We start from the raw sequence: 20,100 nt of genomic DNA, 5'->3' as shown, positions 1-20,100 counted from the left end.
ATACTGGGGCTGAAGGTGCAAGTGTGAGGAGTGAGCTGAGCCTCAGGGGCGGCCATGAGGTGAAGTTTCCTTGAGGGTAAGCGGCCATGAGAGGCGGCTGTGAACTGAGGAGACCCTGAAGTGATATGGCCGTGAGGAGGTGGCTGTCATGTCAGGAGGCCACGAGGCTAAGCTGCCCCAAATGGCGGTGGGGTGTGAGATGGGGGCAGGGTATCGCAAAGGGCTGAAGAGCTCCGCATGGCTGTTCCTGCCCCTTTGCAGCCTGATTGCTGCCATGTCAGGTGGCCTTTGGCCGTCGCAGAGGGGCCCAGTATGGTGGGGGGATGACACTGCTACACGGCAGGGAGCAGAACACGAGGGTTATGTGAGGTGACACCGCAGCCAGCCCTACTGCGGCGACGCCAGCAGAGTTTGGGCGAAGTTCTGGCTTTGGGTTTAGGTTGGGGTCTCGGTTTGGGCCGGGCCCACCCTCTGAGATGGCCGGCATTGCCACTTTAAGACGAGGGGCGCGGAAAGAGCGCTCTGTACGGCGCATGCGCACAGCGCCCGGCGGCGCAGGTGAGAGGTCGCCAAGATGGCGGCGGTGGCGGTGAGGCGGGCGCCGAGGGCAGCGCGGCTTCCGCCGGTTCCGTGCCGCGGTTTGGCCAAGCCCGCGGGGCCACCGAGCGCCAGGCAGCTGCGGGAAGCCGATGAGGCCGCCCCGATCTTCCAGTACGTGGGGAAGGCGGCTAAGCGGAAGGATCGAGTTTTCGTGTGGGGTTTCTCCTACTCGGGCGCTCTGGGCGTGCCCAGCTTCGTGAAGCCGGACGCGGGCTGGAAGAAGCCGCGGCGGATCCAAGCGACGCCTTACCGACTGGAAACGGAGGAGAAGGTGGGCGGGGAACCGGGCTGCTGGAGCTGGAGACTGGGAAGCTCCGTGTGGGCACGTCATTCGCTGTGAGGGTGTCGGAGACGGAGAGGCTTTGGGCTCCTCCGGCGGGATTTAGAGCCACACAGACGCTGTCCTGTGCCTCCTGCTGTAGGAACCGCTTTGTCAGTGCGTTAGGTTTGGGTGATGAGGAGGACGTCGAGGTGCTGGAGTGTGTGAGGAGGGGAGCAGCAGAGCTGTGAGGGGTCTGGAGCACAGGTGTGATGGCTGGGCTGGGTCAGGGTGGAGTAGGGAGCAATGAGGTGTTCTCTGAGCTTCCTCAGTTGCCTGAAAGGAGGTGTGAGACGGGGGTCGGACACCCAGGTAACTGCGGTAGGATGAGAGGTGATGGCCTTAAGTTGTGCTGGGGGGAGGTTCAGCTTGGAGATCAGGAAATGTTTGCTCTTGGAAAGAGTGGCACAGCTGCACAGGGAGGTGTTGGAGTCACCGTGCCTGGAGGTGTTCCAGAGCTGTGGGGTTGTGGCACTGAGGGATGTGGGGTTGGGTTGATGGTCGGCCTTGTGATCTCACTGGTCTTTTCCAACCTTGACAATTCTGTGATTCATTTTTCTAAGCTTAACGAATGCTATTTTGTGTTTGTCTTCAAAGATAACCTCTGCCGCCTGTGGTTATGGATTCACGTTGTTGTCTTCTAACACCACCGACATCACCAAAGTGTGGGGCATGGGCCTGAACAAGGACTCCCAGCTTGGATTTCAGAGAAGCATAAGAGACAGAAGTAAGGATTGAGGTGCTGTAAGGCCTTACAGGGCAGCGCTGTGGGGTGCACACAATGAGGGAAACTTCAGATGAGAAGGTGTAGAAAATTTGCTGGAGGTTTTGATGCAGATCATAGGGCCATATAAACATGCTTACGTGTTTGTTTGGTTTTTGAACTTAGCTGTGTTTTTTCATGGTTTGTAAGTAGGTGTTGAAGCCATCCATCTTCTCTAGGCACTGTTCCTGTGTTCTTGCCTAAAAGATAACTAAAATGGAAGCACCTTTTTGTTGAGTCTGTAGACAATATGATGGACCAGTTATTAAAATGATTTTGGCAAGATAGTTTGCTCCCTTCTGTTGCCTTTGCATCTATAAAGTAATTTCCTTTCACACAGAGATTTTCTGACAAGATCAGTGTTGGCTTTTTGTGAAACTGTTGGTTTATTTTATTTTAATACAGAATTGAATTTTGAAAGGAAAACGCGTTATTCAAACATTTGGTCTTATACCAAACTCTCAAACACGTAAAGAAGATTATCTCTATGCAGGAAGCTGTCACTTTCCACTTAAACCAGATATCAAAAACCATGAGCTTCCTTTCCTTAAAAGATTTTTGTTTAAAAATGTTCTTTAAACAATTAGGAAAAAACACATTATAACCAGTTTTTCCTCTTTATACCCTGTAAGAGCATAATTAATCAAGGTATGATGGGTCTGTTGTGGGCAAGAAATTAAACTTAATGGCTAAGCAATAGAAAATAACTGCTGTTGTGGAGAATGCTGAAGTGTATGCACTTAAACAGCAGCAGGAAAATGACAGCAGCCTCCGCTCACTTTTACTTTTTAAGGTTTCAGCTCTTACCTTAGTTCTGTAACTGTTCAAGTCTCAGAAGTGGCCTCTCGTCTTCTAGTTTTTTGTATGGCATGCTGATTTTTCTTTTTGCTAAAGAGTCCAGAAAAAGGTTAAATAGTTCTGCAGTTTAAGCCCTTCTAAATAAGGGAGTGTACACTGTTTTGTGGGAGCTGTTGAAAGTGATGTACAGATCAGTGAGGTTGCTTCTGCTCCACATTTAACTTTTCACAAACAAGTTTTCTGTTGGCTAAGCTGCTTGTTCCTTGATTTTGCAACCTTGCTTTTGATACCTGCTAGTTCTAATGCTGTGTCCCCATAGAGCTGTTTCACAGGGAACCTAAACCTTCTGGTTTCCAGATGGCCGTATGTCATGCTGTAGAATCAGCTGTTTCTAAACTAAACTTACATTTTATCTTCACCCTATCCTGCTTTAGCCACCTTGTTTGTTTTCCTCTGACGTCCTTCAGATACCATCAGTGATGATAGTGAGTTTGTTACCACAGATACCAGTAGCTGGTGTGGCTGAACTGGAAGGAACAGAGAGAAAAAGGGGTTTTGTTTTATGATGTCCATATCTCTTTAGACAGATACAGGCTTTGCTGATGGTAGCATCTATCTTAGAGTAGGTATAGGTATTCTTTTTCTAACTGAGGCAGTGAGAGCTAGTTAAAATGCTGCTACATGTGAGCAGAATACTGTATTGAGTCTTCTGGGATTTGCTTTCACCTCTTACAGTCTTTGATATCACAGCTTTTTTATCTCCCCTTAAACTTTGGCCTAGCACTTGTTATGTTCTGCTGTTCATTTTTTTTTCCCCAGTTGACCATATGTAACTGATTACATATTCTTTAAGTTACTAAATCTTTTTTTAATACAGCCTGTCACTTTCCTTCTTGAACCTTAGATCTCTTATCCCTTACAGAGCCGTGCTTGCTATTGTTTTTTGCATGCCATTTTCTGAAAGGGTCTTTAATCTACTGTTCTTTAAATATGAAGCCCTCAGATTTTGCGTTTGCCTTTCATGCTGTCCTTTTGTGGTGTCTGCTATTGTACCTTGTTTGCAGTATCCCCACTTGTACAGAGTGCTTTAGTTTGAGCTTAGTGTTAGGCTTTCTAGTAATCCAGACTTATTCAACAAAATGATTGAGCATGTGGCTGAAAGCCTCAGTTTCCCAGTTTTGGCCTCCTGGTGCTTTATTAACATTCACTGTCCGTGTATGGTGGATTTTTAGTTAGGCAGTGATTCTTGGCTTCAGCCATCCCTATTTCTTTTAATCCTTCCCTCCCAGTGATGAATATCACTCCCCTTTTTACTTTGATTAGCATCCTAGCTCTCAAAAATAAGTTTTCTTTTGTAACAACTAGGAATCTGTTTGTGTATGTACAGTATAATCAACAAATATAAGATGAATTTGCTTTATAGAATCAACTGACTTCTTTATTTCTCTCTCTTCCTTAAGCTAAAGGCTATGAATATGTCTTAGAACCATCTCCAATTCCGTTACCACTGGAGAAGCCACAGAAGACTCGAGTCTTGCAGGTGTCCTGTGGCAGAGCTCATTCCCTGATCCTGACAGATAGCGAAGGAGGTACAGTATTGCTGGTGCTGGTAACAAGGGACTGACTGTGCTTTCATTAAAAGACTTGAGAAAGATTGTCTGATGTCCTGTAGAACTAGATCCCAGAAGCACTGCCTGCGCTGTCAATGTGATGCAGGTCTTTGTGGGATTGCTCCCAGGAAGCAGAGGCCTGAGCTGATAATCGTGCTGTGCTCTGCATTCTGTTTGGCAGAAGCTGTAAACATGTTGGATGCTTTTTGACTGCAAGTATTGCAAAATATGGTTTGTTTATCGAGCCTCAGGCCTCCTTTAAGTGCAGGCTATTTGTCTTGTTTGGGCAGGTATGTTTTTGAATTCATTTTTGGATGGCTATGCCAATAGTTCTGTGTTACTTTCCCTGTGGAGCCCGAGTGCTGCATTTATAAAAGCAGTGAATGAGTCGGCCTCTGTACAGAAGGTCTGGTGTGTGAATTTGGCATTCTGCCTGCGTGGTAATTCTTTGTAGCAGTGGCTTCAGCGCTGCTTATCGCTGGGTGAGCTGCATGGTGGATGTAATGGATGTAACACTCCTATGGGAGCACTGATCTATTCCTGAGTCTCCTTGGCAACGGCAGGATGGGCTGTGCAGTTACTGAAGGACAGCCAATGGGCTCCAGGTACTGCTGCAGCAATGCTCCTGGTTATTGTTGACTGAAATGGATTCAGTCACTTGACTTTAAGTGGATTTGGCTTGGAGAAATCTGCCCATTTTTCAAGTGCTGTGTATAAACTTTCATATTGAGGACTTTACAGGTATATCTTACGTACCTATAAAGAAGCTTTTGTGAGGTTGGGCAGCAACAAAATTAGTGTGTTTTATCATTCTTTTTCAGTCTTCACCATGGGAAATAATTCTTATGGACAGTGTGGTCGGAAAGTTGTTGAAGATGAAGTTTACAGGTGAGAATCCAAATGACTGGAACTTTGTTAACGTTAAAAGCATTGTTGCATGAAGAGAACCTTTCGGTAAAGCTTGTAGGTGGTATAAGGATACCGTTCTTAATCTTGAGCAGGCTTTTATGCTGCAGGCATCATGTAAAGGGCCTGACTGTAAAGCCAGGTTGGACACGGGCATTCTTCTTACCACGTTCATAAAACAGGAAAAAAAAAAGTCAATATCTGACAGTTTTCACAGGACACAGTGAGGAAAAACAGCCTTCATAAATAGCCTGAGGTAATCTGAATCAATAGTCCTTCCTTCTTCCTTCAGCCTTTCAGAGGGGCTGTGCAAGGGCCTTTTCTGGGGGTCTTAGAAATGCCATTTCATCATGAAAGAGTCATCCTTTTGTTGGACCTCTGTGCTGTGACTGCCTTTGAATCTGAACTGATTTCCTTTACGGTGTGTTTATGGGCCACGAGGTGCATTCTCAAAAATATTTACAGGAGAGTGGGAATCTAAGTGGGAATACGTTGGAAGTTACTGATTCCATCACTGGGCTTGGAAGAGGTCTTACAGATTGCTGAGTGATCCACAAGACTTGGCCTGTGGAATTTTAAGAAAATAGCTGTAATTTAGCTAGCTCTTTTTCACCTTGATACTGGAAGTATTGTTCAGAGGTATTTCAATAAAATCAAGGTACTGCTCAGAATTCCTGTTTTTATGAAAGAGTGAAATGAATGCTAACACTGCTGCGTTTGTGCTCTGGGATCTAATTCCAATTAGTCTGTAGTTAAGCATAGTGTTTATGCAGGTGCTGCAGTATTATCTATTGTCAGTGTTCTTTCCAGGCTAGGGAATGTGTTTGAGGACTTCCACCCCCAGTTCCCATTAAAGGTTATATTTTAAAAGCATCTGTTCTTCTCTAGGAGAAGAGAATGCAAAATAGCTCCCTTTTTTGTTCAGTGGAACTGTGCTTTCTGATTCTATAAGAGCATGAAAGACTCTCTTCTTCAAACAGCAAAGTGACTTTTGGTAAAGGGAGGTCTACCTTCACATTTTTCAGTTGCAGTCCTCTGAAGTGCTCTCTTTGCCTTTTATCTTCTCGGTTGCTATTTGATGGTGTCCAGTGAAAGCCATTTAATTCATCAACTGAATGATTTTGACAGCAGAGTTGTCCAGGTAAGAGGATCTTCTGAATCTAAATCTGAAGGTGGGTTGAAAACTGGCTGAGTGACTAAGGCCAGAGCATGGTGATCAGTGGCATGAGGTCTGCTTGGAGGCCGTTATCTGGTGGTCTGTCCCGGGGGTCAGTGCTGGGTCCAGTCCTATGAAACACCTTCATTAATTCCCTTGGAGTCCTTCTCACAGGGGAATTGCTTTATTTTGAATTTTGTCTTTTCCATTTCAAAAGTGAACTGTGAGGCCTGCTGAGGGTTTGCAGAACGCTGCTTGCAATGCTCATTCCTCACACAGCTGCAGCATTTCCAGGCACAGGAGCAGTTCAGCAGTAGTGGGCTGTGCTGCCATAGTAGTACTTTGTGTATAGGTGTTGCTTCTGGCTTGTGCAGCATCCTCAAAGGCAAGGATAACGTATTTGTCAGCAGTTAGAGAGAACATTGCACATCCTAATTGTGTTTAGAGTTAGGCTTTTCAAAGGTTTTTTTTTCTCAGGGGAATTGAGTCATTGGTACCTGTTTGTACTTTTGCAGCATCTGCTTGCTTAAAATTTCTGGTATTCAATCTCTTAAATTGTGAATTGATGTTTGGCAAATTTTTAGGCTCTATTTTTGAAGAGCTTGACTTTAATTTGTGCCAAACCTGTGGCAGACATGATTGCCGGTTCAGTGTAAACCTAAATTTGAGAACAGATGTGTTCCTGGAGCATTTGCAGGGCAAGGGATCAGTAGCAGTTTGTAACTGGCATTGAGAGCTGTGTGGTAGCATTCTGAAAAGGGAAATCTCTTATTTACTCTTTACTGTTATTATGTTGCACTGCTGACTGTGGCTTTCTGTTAACTAAGTCTTGTTCTGGATCTCAAAACAACTGCAGCATGACTTTCCACAAAGAAAACTCTGCTGTTTCTTGTGTTGTATCATGCTGTTTGTAGCCTTCCCTGCCTGTAGAGCATTTTCATTTGCAGAGAAAGGTCAAAATCTGAGCTGATGGGCACTGTAGAGCTTCATTGCTCAATTTGTCCACCAGTAATGCTTCATTAAATCAATTCTGAACACATGACCTTTTCCTGACCAGGTCTGGCTTTCTGTTTGTGTGCAGGTTGTGTGTGGGCAGGACCACAGTCTGTTTAGAACCAAGAAAGGTGATGTCTTTGCGTGTGGTTGGGGAGCTGATGGACAAACAGGTAGGAGCTCAGCTTGTTATATTCATCCATTCACTGAAATGCAAGCTCTTAATTCAGAGCTAAAATTGCCTTGCATGTATGGATGGAAAGGGGCCGCCGTGTTCCCAGCTGTGTGCAGATGTTCTCAGTACTCTTGTGTAGCCACAGAGAGACAGAGCATTCAGTTCATTTCCCAGGTACCGTGCTGTTAATCCCAGCATGCAGTCTGAGGAGGATGTGTTTGCTGTTTGAAGCTCGAGGGGAGGTTATCTGGAAGTGGCATGTGAAAGTTAGCTCCCTGCTTCCATGCAGACTTTCTTTGCTTCGTGATTCTCATTTCAGCGTCTTTTGCTTCCTGATTTGGACTAACAGAGATCTTTGGCTGCAGCTGCTGTCTTAGCGTGGGATCTTTGGCCAGGCCCTTGTTCTGGTGGCTCTTGCTGGCAGAGGACTTTCTCTGAGCCTTTCCTGCTGTTTAGTCCTTCTGCTGCTCCTGAAGCCAGGTTCTTTCTGCGGTTCTGTCACGCAGGCATGCTGTGGTCTGTCTGTGTTCTGGTCTCCTGTCCAAGCAGCTGTCGCATCACGTGCTGGCTTCCCAGCATCTTTTGCCACTTCTCCTGCTGTTGTCGTGGCTGTCTTTGCAGAAGACACAGTGCTGCTGGTCTGCGGGACTTTGCCTCCATCAGGATGTCTGCTTGGCTTGTTCAGCGCTCTCAAACTCTTCAGTCCATGCAGACAAGAGAGATCAGGGCCTAGGCTGTTTCCTGTGTAAGGCTGTATAAAGTTGTTTTGCATTTCAGAGAGAGGTAGCTTTGGCTAGTAGAGCTGGTGTTTGTGGCTGCTTGTCCATTGAAGTGGGTTCTGTGTAGGAATTAAAGTATGGCTGGAAAAATATTCTTAATCATCTTGCTCTTTTTTTTTTTTTTCCCTTTCAGGTCTTGGACACTACAATATCACTAGTGTTCCAACTAAGCTAGGTGGTGACATTGCTGGAGTAAACATTATCCAAGTCTCTTCCTATGGGGACTGTTGTCTGGCTGTTTCAGATGAGGGAGACCTCTTTGGTTGGGGAAATTCAGAATACTTGCAGTTGGCATCTGTCACAGAAACCACCCAGGTCAGTTGGCCTGGAAGGCCTTGTTTTCACGTGTTTCTGTTAGGCTGCAGTTAAAAATTAAGTGCTTCTCCCAGCTCTTTTTTTTGACAGCAGTATAAATCAATATAAATAACACCACTAGCAAGCTGATTTTCCCAATGTTTACGAAACCAATGTGTCTGAAATGGTTGTATAGCTTTAGGGCAGCATGTTTCCCAGCTATTGATAGGCAGAGGTTTGGGTTACCTCATCCCAGTTTGTCTGTCTGTTATGGGGAGGAGAGCACACTGTATTCTTTTCCTCAGCCCATTGCTTTTGCACGCAGTGAGATGCAGTAGTGTTTGTGCTGGATGCTTTAATGAGGCAATCTTAGGATCTGTAGACAGAAATAAAGATAGGGGGAGGTATGTTACAGAGAAGTGGTTTTAATAACTTTTAGAATCAAGGTTTTGTCAATACATATGTATTACACAACAGGGAAATTACATTCTTTAATTATGAACTTCATAATGTTGAACTCTGTGCCATGGGCTTGGATTTTTACACCAGCTCCCTTAGTAGGTTTAGAGTTGGCCCCAGACAAGTCCCAGTTTTTCTCACATAGGAGCTTTTTGGAGCAAACTTCTGTGGGTAAAGAATATAGTGCTGACTTGACACTAAGTGTTGTAGTACTGATGTAATTAGACAGATGGTCTCCTCTTAGAGTTAGTGTGGAAAACAGAGTCAGGGAATTCATTCATACTCAGCTATTCCTGGCAGAAAGCTGAGAGCAAGCAGTCACAGTGGCACGGCCCTAGTAAAATATGTAACTTTGTTTCCTATACTACTCCTTGTCTATCCTTAGTGTAGGGCTAATTACTGAGGCTTGGGAGGCCTGAAAATAATGACTGTTATAAGCAGTGCAGTGGCTGCCTGACTGGGTGCTTATGGCTGAAGTTGGAGGGATCTGGAATAGCTGAATGGCACCTGTGCTAAAGCTGGAGTTTTACTTATCACATAGGTAATGTGCAAATTACAGAACAGCAGGTGCTGCCTGCTAAACTAAAACTATAGAAAACGTTAAAAATGTAGGTGTAGTTTCCAGTTTAGTTTCTTGTCTGAAACAACTCTTGCATCCTCATACAGGTGAACGTTCCCAAGCATTTGCCATTCAGGATTGGGAAGATAAAGGAGGCTGCGTGTGGAGGTACTGGCAATATTGTGCTAACTGGTGAGTTGATTTCTACAGTCATCCTCTTTAATGCAAGGCCATGCAGTGGATGGATTATAACATACTGAAGCCAGCTTCTGGTTCACCAGAAGCAGGGAGTTGCTGTCAGTATGAGAAAAGCTTGGATGATGAGAACACTGATTTAAGAGTGAACTAGAGATCCCTTCTGATCCCTTGTTTTCTGATCACATGGGTGGCCTGTAATGAGGGTGAATATAGGGAAGGAGTAAGGCAACACTTGAGAGGAGGAGCATATATCTTATCTATCATGTATATCTTATAAAGATAAGTCAGACTTATATAAGACTGACTTATAAATAAATCTCGATAAAGCAGACTAGAAAGCAGAGAGTTCTAAAAATTCTTGCTGAATGTTCTTGGGATTGCCAGCAGTATGAGGAGCACAGCTTGAAGGAAGATCCTGAATAAAGGAGCAGGGGAAAGGGTTGTGCTGCTTTGAGGAAGGATTTTCTTGATGAAGAGATTCCCACTTACAATGCAGTTACTGTGAAGACGTTTGAGCTTCTAACACGAAGGAAGCAAAGCTGGCAGTCACAGCATCTTATTCTGTCTTATGCTGTCCAGCTGCTGCCTTTTTCAGGCATACAGTTTAAGAGAGAATGGCAGGCAGGGCAGCTAGCCTGCCTCAAAGGTTTGGCTGTGCCTCAAAGGAGTAAGCAGTGATAATAAAATATTCAGTCTCTAGCCGAAGTATTTTATCCAGCCTGCACTGTTGGCGTTTTTCTTCCATAAAAGTTTTGCTTGTGAAGCTTGATGAGTCTACACAGCTTAGGGAAAAAAAAAAAAAAGGCATTTGAATGGGAATGCATTGTTTATTAGTTTTGAATATTCAAAAAGTGTTAGACCTCTCTGGGAGAAAGGAGAATATATCCCTTTGGATCTGATTAACTCTTGGTCATGGCATGAATTTCACAAGCACAGACTTTATTACAGAGTGTCTTCTTACTGTAATGCAGAAGAAGGAAGTGTTTTTGTCTGGGGATATGGAATTCTTGGGAAAGGACCAAACCTGACAGAAACAGCAGTGCCAGAGATGATCCCCCCCAGCCTTTTTGGCTGGTCAGACTTCAGTCCAGATGTCCGCGTTGCTCGCGTTCGCTGTGGGCTCAGCCACTTTGCAGCACTTACAAGTAAGTTTCTAGTCCTGTTGTCATGAAGAAGTTGTATGGCCATGCTATTCTCACCCTAACTAACAGACAAAACCATCTTTCTTTAAACTTAAATCACACTGGAACGCAGCAGGAGGGGCAACATGTTTGCAGGAGTCAGCATGGTCTCTAATCATAGGTACTGCTATGATGAAACCTGTTTCAGTGGGAGCATGTCTGTTACTTACTTGTCACTTCTAAAATGAACTGTAAGTTCTAGGAAGTGTTATTCTTCTAGTAAAAAAAAGATAAATCAATCTCTCAAACAAGAAAGCCAGGCAGGTTTTTTATTTTCTCATACAGAATAAATCAATCAATAACACTTCAGAAGAAAAAAGAATTCTGGTGATAGATGGACAACTAACACTGAGAGTTTAAATGTCAGGCTTTCTTGCCTCTTCTGACCAATTCCATTAGCAGTATGTGTTGGGAAGACCCATACAGTTAGTATGCTAGGATGTGTTAGCATGGTATGTATGCATGTGTTTGACACCAGCCTTAAAAAGAAGCTTTGGACGTGAAGGTCACTTAAAAATGATCGGCAGAGGGCAGCAGCACAGAAAACCCATGTGCTTGCTTAGCAAAAACAGTACTTTGCTAATGAGAAGTGCTTAGTCCTGATGTGCTTGGTCAGCATTGGGGAAGTGATGTGCCTGTAACTGGTCTCCCCTGTTATCCAGGAGGCACTACAAACTGCAGCCTGACTAAACTGTACTTGTTTTAGATGGTTTTGGTTGTCTCTTCTGTGGAACTGATCTGCATACTTCAGAGCTCAGTATGTCAGGAGGATTAAAAAATGATAATTTCCTGACACAGCTGAATATAATTATTTTTTTTTCCTCAGTTACCAGTAGGAGGTCACTCCTGTTGGGCAATAAGCACTGTTCAGGTGTTGGATTGGGATGGGTTTCACTGCCTTGCTTACCCCAGAAGGGCTGCTACCTGGACTTGTGCAAGGCCTGTGACATGGTCTCACACCACATCCTTATCTCTAAATTGGAGAGAGATGTACTGGAAGGCTGAACTATTTAGTGGATAAATAATTGGTTGGAGGGTTGTGGTCAACAGCTCTGTCCAGGTGGAGACAGACACAAGTGGTGTCCCCCAGAGGTCTGTTTTGGGACCAGTGCTCTTCAACATCTCTATCAGTGACATAGAGGGCTTTTTATACTCCCAGCAGCACCATAGCCACAGCTGCCAACATCACAAACAGAGTTGTTTTTTTTTTTAATGACTCCACCTGATTATTTTTTCTATTCTTCTTTGTTTGCATAGACAGAGGAGAACTCTTTGTATGGGGCAAGAATCTAAGAGGCTGCCTGGGAATTGGAAGAATGGAAGACCAATATTTCCCATGGAGGGTAAGGACAGTAATATTAAGACCAAGAGTGTATTTTTTAGCTCATCTTTGTTATCACGAGGGCAAGAAACGTCACATAGTTTTGTTACATAGTTTGGTTAAGTGGAAACCTAACGTGACTGTAGGACTGCTTTCTTTTCCAAAGAGCCTTCCCCAGGGTGGAGGTACTTTTGAGTTTGCTTTGAGGGTTTTGTTCCCTCCAAAACTAGCTCCTGCAGGATGTTACTACATCGCTGTACCAAAGTGAGAGCAGTTACCATTCTCTTTGTAATGTCCTGCTCTAGAGCTAGCTATCTCTGCATTCCTTTAGCTCCAAGGAAAAGCTTGCATCTTGCCATTTGTAGCCTCTGCTTTCCTTGAGCTTTAAGTGTACTACAGGTGAAAGAGGCATAGCTATACGAGTGGTGGGCTGGGTCTGCTTAACATCAGAGCAAAAACTGCCTTAGGCAAAGTTGAGTTTTTACATCTCTCCTGTCCTTGGTGATGAGAGAAGAGACTAATCCTTGTGGTGCTTGGGCAGATCCTCATCCTGTTTGGGTTATGTTCAGGTTTGGGCCTGTTTTTGTGCTGTCTGCTAATGAGGCCTCCCTTACTGCCTTTCCAAAACTTTGTGCTTCTGTGAGGGGAGAACAGGAATGTTTCACTGCTCAATGCACAAGCATCTGTGGTGCTCAGTCTTGCTTTCTCTGGGTTTTCCAGATGATACTTTCATAGGTGTAAGTTCCTGCAAAAGCAACAGGTATGTTAAGCAGAAGGGAGAATGAGAAATGGGAAATGTAATGTACGAAATCTCATCTTGAGAAGCAATCTGCTCTTGTATGTCTGATCCAGGTAACTATACCCGGTGAAGTGGTGGATGTTGCATGTGGAGTTGATCATATGGTAAGCATGGTTAAATCTTTCATGTAATATTGCTGAGCCTTGGCACTGTGCTTTGAAGATGAGGGTCGTGGCAAAGAGCTTCTTGGAAAGGAAGGCTCACTGCAGGGAGCCAGGCAAGAGGTGACTGTGAACAGAGACAGCCATAACAGTGCCTGGGTGTGCTGTCATCTCTGCATCGTGGAAACACTCCAGCCTGGCTGCAGGAAGGAATTGCATTCCCCAAAGAGAGTGGAAATGCAGGAAGTGCTCTGGCAGCTTTGTGGCAGGCTGCCAAAGAGTCTTGACACCCAGCCCACAGCTGGTGAGTCCCTCTGGGTGTAAGGATGAAGAGCATCTATCTCCTTCAGGAAAGACTGACAGGAGATGAAATCTGTAGCTCAGGACATTCATTTATGGATGCTTTCTCTGGCACATCAGTGTTGGACTGAGCCAAGCTATTTCTCAAGAGAAAACTTTTTTTTTTTTTGTTACTATGTTTTTATGTGGAAGAAAACTCATTCTGGCTGTTGGAGTCCAGCACAGCTGTCCCCTGCATCCACCACCAGCTGTGGACTCTGAAGACTGTGCATCCAAGGAACATGTTCATTAAACTGGGAGAGTGAGAACTTGTCTGCAGGGGGAAAGTACTGCTAAATAAAACAATGTGGAAAGATAGATCATATGCTGCCTATATTACCACTGCTATGGAAGCACAGATTGATGGACAGTGGAAGTAGGCTGCAAACAAAGCTGCCTTCTAACTACATACAGTGGCAATGAGCAGCACTTACTGTTTGTCACTACTTTGTCTTCATACTGTTGCCTTTGACTTTTAGATGTTCTAGCAATCGTTCTGTGGGGCTATGATTGTTCTCAGTTGGGAAGAGCCTTCTTGAATTAGCCTGGCAGTTCTGCAGTGCATGTCAGAGGAGGGAGTCTTGAGCAAGAAGCAGAGTTACTGCAAAGCCTTGGTTTCTTGGTACTTCTCAGCAGAGAAGTTTCTGCAGGAAGCACATCTGAGATCCAGTAGGCTAAGGGAGATGGGATGCAGGACTTGTAGGCACTGAACTGGAAAACTGCTGTGAAATACTCCAACCCTCAGGCAGAGTTGTTGTATGTCTCTCTAGGAGATACCTCTACTTTGTAAACTATTTTTTTCAGAATCCAAGCAAATGTTTTTAATAAAGCAATTATAAAGTCTTTGTATTGGTAATAATGGGAATTTTCTTCAGCTTGACTTCCCACGAGGGCTGCTCTGTCTTGCAACTCTTCATTTAAACTTAAGCTTTGTGGAGCACAGGGCCGTGGCAAGAAACATCTTTTGTCAGCTGAGGCACCTCCATACTGGCATGAAAGCAGAAAGTGAATGTTCAATTGTGAAGGACCTTTACTGCTGTGAATTCTTGTTAAATTGGCTTTAACTTAAACCTTCTACATCGGGCTTGAGCTGCCCAAGCATATCTTGACCTCATGGGAGTAGCTGTGCCCTTTTATCACGTGGAAGTGTATTAAAGCATTGAAAATAAATGCAAAACCTACTGCCAGAAGGGTGTTTCTATCAACCCCCTTCGTGCCTGTTGCTGTTAAATGAGATTACAGGATTGCTGGTTGGTGGATGGGATCCCTGCTGGCTGTTAGCTGCTCTTTCACAAGTGTTTCCTGATGCCCTTTGGGGCTGGGCCTTTTGGAGAGCTGGGATGAGAACTGATTCCAAGTCATAACCTGGCTGTGTTTCAGTCTTGCTGTGCAATAAATTGCGAAGTCTGTATGTTAATTAAATGCCAGCAAGGTCTTTAACCTGAAATAGAAGTGTTGCACAGCAGTGGGAGTGTTTGCACTTTCATTACAGTGGCCGTGGATGCTTTCTGCCACGCTGTGATGGTTGGTGGCCGTGGGATTAGTGGTGGATCCTGAGGTCTGACAAATGCTACTGTCCTTTGTTTTGCTTATGGTGGGCACTGCTGCTGCGATTACATCCAGACAATCAGGCTAGAGCCTGGAATGGATGTGGCATCTGTCACTCTTGCTTGGGAGATCAAAGATGAGCTGGGAGTCCCAGGACCAACACCAGTTGCCACTGCATTTGCTATGTATTGAAATTGCTATGGAGCTGACTGATGATCTTTCTGGTGCCTGACAGCAGTGGGGAACTGCACTGTGGCCAGCCCTGATGTGAAGTGCAGTCTCTGCAGATGGTGCAAAGTAAACACCTGACACTTCTGACATCCACAGGGAGGCTTCTGCTCCACCAAAGGGCTTACAGCTACAGATTCACCACTCAAAGGTGAGGAGCCAGCAGCAGCATGGAGCTGGGCAGCAATGTGCTGGGAGGTGGTGTTCAGCACTTTGTCCTTCAAAGAGCCCTGGAGGTCTTTGCAGTGAGGTGGGTGCAGGCTGGGCCCTCACGTGGGCGCAGCTCCAATTAACGCCAACACAACCTCCTTGATTTTGCATTGATTAGCAAGAGTAATTTGCCCTCCAAAACCCCCCACTGTGTTGTCAGTTGGGGCTTAAAATAGCCCACAGGCACTGCGGGACAAGGCCTGGAGCAGGGCTGTGCCCATGCAGCTGGGCACAGGGTGCCTCAGAGCCCCCCAGAACAACGATATTTTGGGCACCTGCAAGCTCTTTTCTCTCCAGGAGCCTTCAAAAACAAATGACTCAGAGGACAAATAATCAGAGCTTTCAGAAGACTGCTGGGATAACATTACTCATGACTCCAGTTCTTGTCTTTTTATGAGTTGGAGCCTCCTCCCCCCCCTCCAGCAACTCCTGCAGCATTTGTGCCTTTGGGTGAAGGACAAAAACCACTGATGTGGGGCAATGTGGGGCAGGGAGCACCTGGGTGAACCCCTCTGGCTGGGAACGTGGCACACTACATCTTCTAAAGACAGTGCCAAGCTCTGCTTTATTGCCATCAGTTTGATCAGTACAAAAGCAGACAGCATTTCACCTTTTTTCTTTTCCTTCTTTTTCATTTTAATTAACACTTTTACAAAGTACAAAATATACTGTCATTTGTTTTGGAACATTAGGATCTTTTTTTCTTTTTTTTCTTTTTTTTTTTTTCCTGTATGTGTTCTGTGTTTGATTTTCTTTTTCTCCATACAGTACATAAACCTCAGCTTTGCAGCAGCAGACTGGTGAAGGAAAGCAGCACGCTGGGAATGCAAAGCGGCCACTCTCAGCTGCACAGACCAGTGCTGGTCTGGGTGAGCCCCACAATGGTTTGCATTAGGCTGGGAATTAAAGGGAAAAATACAATGCATCATTTGCATTCCCCAAGGAAAGGCTCGTGGGAAGGGTTTGTGAGGGTCCAGAGGGCTGTGTACCCCCTGCAGCAGTGGGGCAGCCTCTGCTCTCTCGACAGCTCACTGGAAATTTATGGGGGACAACATTGTGAGCATCCCTGGGGAAATGCAGGCTTCCTAAGGGCAGAGAAGGGTGGAGAGATCAGCCAAGCCCTGCTCCAGCCAGGTGGGACCCCAACATGGCATTAGGGCAGGGCTGCACCCTTCCTGGGTGCTGCCAAGCAGGGCACTGCAGCCCTGGAACCATACTACAGCCTCAAGGGAGGGGGATGGTGGGGGTCTCCGTACAAAGTCCCCCCACGCTGACCCTTGTCATGCCCAGTGAGCAGCAGGCAGGCAGCAGGACCATCACACCCCTCAGTTTAGTGACAAACCCAGGGTCAACAGCTCAGCTGTGTTAGTGGGGAAGGGGGAAGATAGGCTCTTGAAGCACCCCAGCTTCATGAGAAAGGGGTCCTGCTGCATGTCACCCCAGGACACCTCATGCCCCCCGCATCCCCACAAAGCCATGGTGCCCAGAAAACAGCGTTCTTTCAAGTTATAAAAGAGCTGGTGGGAGTTCTTTGGGAAAAAGGCTGATTGCTGCTATTGCAGAAAGCTGATTCAGTGCCTCAGCACAGGGAGGGAGAGGAGTGGGGGAACCCCATGCTGTCAACAGCATCTGCCTAGTGTGCCATGCAGGGGACAGTGCTTCTGCCACTTCCACACACAGAGGAAAAATCCAAGGAGGCAGAACAGAGCTGTGCTTGTGGCACCATCTCCCAGGGCAGCACTGGTACCAGCAGCACGCGGCAGTGCCTGCAGTGCACAATGAGCTTTGGGACCCAACCACATCACATCTCCCCAGGCCACACCAAACCCAGATGCACCTCATCCACAGAAATGAGTGTGGGCAGTGGGGCCACGTGCTCTGCATGGCAGCATTCAGCCCCAGCCCTGCGTCCCATCATTTTCCTAACCAGCAGAAGGGGCTGGTGCTGGCTGGAGATGGAGGGAGGGACTTCTTGGCTATTCAGTTCCCAAGAGGTAATGTTTCTCTGCACATTCACACCTAAAACTGTCATACACTTGACTCGCAATACTTCATTCATTCCCCTGTCAGAATCTCCTGCCAGGATCAGGGGCTGTGTGTTGCTTCTGCAGGGGGCAGATGCTGCTACAGGATCTGCTGAGCAGCCCTAGGAGCATGCTCTGCTGTGCTACAGGACCTGGCCCTTCTCCTGTGCTGCTGACAGCTGGCGTTACACCGTATTGTGCTTCATGGGGGCTGAGTGATGGAGGAGCAGGGGATGGGGAAAAGGGCTGAGATGGACTCAGTCCCACAACACAGTGCCCCGACTGCTGCCCGTGGGATGCACACAGCCCAGGATGGATGGAGGGACTCATGGGAGGAGGCAGCTGAAGCTGCCAGGCAGAGCTGCACACCTCAGCCAATGTAAACATGCCCCAGCACACACCACACAGTGTAAATACTGTTTGGCAAAAGGATTACGGGTTTTGCTCTCTAGCAGGTAATAAAAGTTTAATCCAGCCTGACATCTGCAGTCGGGATGGGGACAGTAAGTGAGATGCCTTAAGCTGCTGCTGGAGATGCGCACGGGAGCGGCAGTAACAGAAAGAAGGGATCCTCATCACCAAATGACATCCATCACTGATGGCTGCAACACCTCACCGCTGGGGCTGACCCCAAAGCAAGAAAGCAGCAATCAGCAGCCAGGTGAGACCAGTGGCTCGCTTATTTTTTTTTGGCACTGCACCAACACAGGACCCGAAGCCTTGTGCACAATGTCATTGATCTTTCACGGAGGGATTTTGGATGCTTGATTCCAAGTGGCACCACCACGATGTCAGCACAGCAACGAAAAGGACGAGAGGAAAAGGTGAAGCTTTTCTCTCATCATTGTGCTCGAGGCACCCAGATGCAGAGGGAGCAGGACCACGTACTCCTATTGCTGATACACTTGGAATTAAAAATCTACAGCGAGTAGATGCGTGCATACAGCATTTACCAAATCTGTACGTGCCCATGTACTCACAAAGCATCTGTGAGTCTCTATTGCTCAGGTGTACGTGCTGTGTGCAGGCACACCAACACACACCACCACGGGCATTTCTATGTTTGTGCACACGCACAGGAGAAGGAATTTTGCAGCTGAAATCCAACCAGGCAGAAAAAGACCGAAAAAGAAAGAAAAAGGCAAGGAGGAGGAAAATAGCCCCACTTGTGGAGAAAGGAAAGGCTTCGAGGAGGTGAAGCTGAGGGTGATGGGGGGCACGAAGAGCCCTTGTGGGGTTGTACATCTTGTGGCATTTTTTGGGCTCATGTCTGCAGGGTGGGACAGCCCTGTGTGATGCTTTGCAGCCACAGATTTTGGGAATTTAAGGCCACTTCCTTCCAGGAAAGAAGTGGAACATCTGGAACAACCAAAACAACCTCTAAATCATCCTGAGTGCAAAATTAAAAATAAAATAAACCCCTATTTTTTCACTTTTTCTTAAGGCTCAGTAGAACTGTTGCTTGTTTCAAGTAGTTCTCCTCTTGCTGCTCCTTAGGAAGCAACACCAATGAGTGCACACACCACACCTGCAGCATCACCTCCTGCCTCTGTACCCCCTGCAGCTTGCTGCAATTCCCTGCCTCGCAGCTGCAGGATGCAGCCTCATGAGCACCACACCAGAGGCTCTTCGTTCAGCAAGGCTGGGAAATGCTCACTGAAACTGTGCAACCTGCCATTTCTCCATGTCCATCATGGGAAGAATAGGAACACAAGAAATGTGTTTCCTGACTGGAGGGCAAACCCCGTGCAGGTGGCTTCTCCTTCTCCGTGTCCTGGGTGACATCAGCTCCAGGCACTGGGCTGCGTTGTAGGGTTTTTTGGGGGAGTTTTCAGCACAGTTCAGCTTTCATAGATCTGAAGCCAATGGAAAACCCCCATGAGTTAAGTCCCCAACCTGGGGAGGAAGGAGCTGATAAAGCCACAGGAGGGACCCAACAGGGCTTGGGGACCTCCTGCCTCTGGTGGGGAGAACCTGAGGTCTGAGGTGGCCCAGGATATGGGGTAGGAGAGGAGCAGCAATCAGGACACTGGACAACACTTTGTGCCCCACAAATGTCTAAAATTGGGATGGGAAGGGAGGAATCTCTCTTCTGCTGGTCCTAGTAGGTGGGGACAGCAGCTGTCCTGGAGCAGGGACACAGGGGGAGGACACTGGGGTTGGGGAGAGGGAAAACATACCTAAGCCAGACTCAAAGCAGACAGAAGCCCCGATGGTGTGTGTCATGGTTTCATGATTTTTCATTATCGGTATTCCACATCATAACATCATGCAATGTACTGGGGGTTTGACTGCTGATGCTCAAGTTCCGGGTGCCTGTCCAGCGGAGAAGAGCAGCTACGTTTCCCCAGGGGGCTTTGCGGTCAGCGAGGAGATATAACTCCCGGCAAGGTCACCTGATGCTCTCTTCTCTGCCTGCGCTGCTTCGCTTGCGCTTCTCTGCCTGCGCTGCTTCGCTTGCGCTTCTCTGCCTGCGCTTCTCGCCTGCGCTTCTCTGCCTGCGCTTCTCATCTCAGCGTTGTGGTAAGGCCGATCCACTATCAATTTCACATTCTCTCTCCTTATAAAATTCTGTTGATACCATATTTAGTAAATTACTTTGTTTTACCTCAGATTGTTGCCACTGTTTTCAATTATTTCGGGGTCCCTTATTTTCTTTTTTTCCCGGGGGCGCGGATCCGCGGATCCCTCCGCCCTTCTAGTCACGGAACCGGGCCGAACCAGCCCGTAAACCGTTGAC

General features: G+C 46.5%; 1 protein-coding gene across 9 annotated transcripts; it reads left to right on the top strand.

Moving 5' to 3' along the window:
- The first annotated feature begins 532 nt into the window (after positions 1–532).
- RCC1L (RCC1 like) lies at positions 533–20,056 on the top strand. 9 transcript variants are annotated; one of them, XR_014887509.1, is made up of 14 exons: positions 534–871; positions 1,517–1,646; positions 3,941–4,069; positions 4,912–4,978; positions 6,086–6,137; positions 7,234–7,318; positions 8,233–8,414; positions 9,519–9,603; positions 10,581–10,754; positions 12,048–12,133; positions 12,964–13,014; positions 15,226–15,277; positions 16,105–18,320; positions 18,440–20,056. XR_014887509.1 is itself a non-coding variant. In XM_085240535.1 (13 exons), exons 1-13 carry the CDS (start codon positions 575–577, stop codon positions 16,491–16,493), a joined length of 1,779 nt encoding a protein of 592 aa, XP_085096661.1. In that variant the 5' UTR covers positions 534–574; the 3' UTR covers positions 16,494–20,056. The 9 variants fall into 9 exon arrangements, 7 of the variants coding, with proteins under 7 accessions (XP_085096662.1, XP_085096661.1, XP_010720217.3 ...); XM_085240535.1 differs by having other exon boundaries at positions 16,105–20,056; XM_010721915.3 differs by lacking the exon at positions 18,440–20,056 and having other exon boundaries at positions 15,226–15,376; positions 16,105–16,238.
- The last annotated feature ends 44 nt before the right edge of the window (positions 20,057–20,100 follow it).

Source organism: Meleagris gallopavo, chromosome 21 (genome assembly GCF_905368555.1).
Source record: "Meleagris gallopavo chromosome 21, MGAL_WU_HG_1.1, whole genome shotgun sequence".
NCBI lineage: Eukaryota > Metazoa > Chordata > Aves > Galliformes > Phasianidae > Meleagris > Meleagris gallopavo.
The sequence above is the reverse complement of the archived record's forward strand: the minus strand, read 5'-3'. Positions and strand labels throughout refer to the sequence as shown.

Excerpts from the sequence above, each read along its gene's own strand:
- RCC1L (XM_085240535.1), top strand. The coding sequence starts at position 575 with ATGGCGGCGGTGGCGGTGAGGCGGGCGCCGAGGGCAGCGCGGCTTCCG. Across the intron at positions 1,647-3,940 it reads GAGAAGCATAAGAGACAGAA|CTAAAGGCTATGAATATGTC; the intron begins GTAAGGATTGAG and ends CTCTTCCTTAAG. Across the intron at positions 10,755-12,047 it reads CCACTTTGCAGCACTTACAA|ACAGAGGAGAACTCTTTGTA; the intron begins GTAAGTTTCTAG and ends TTGTTTGCATAG.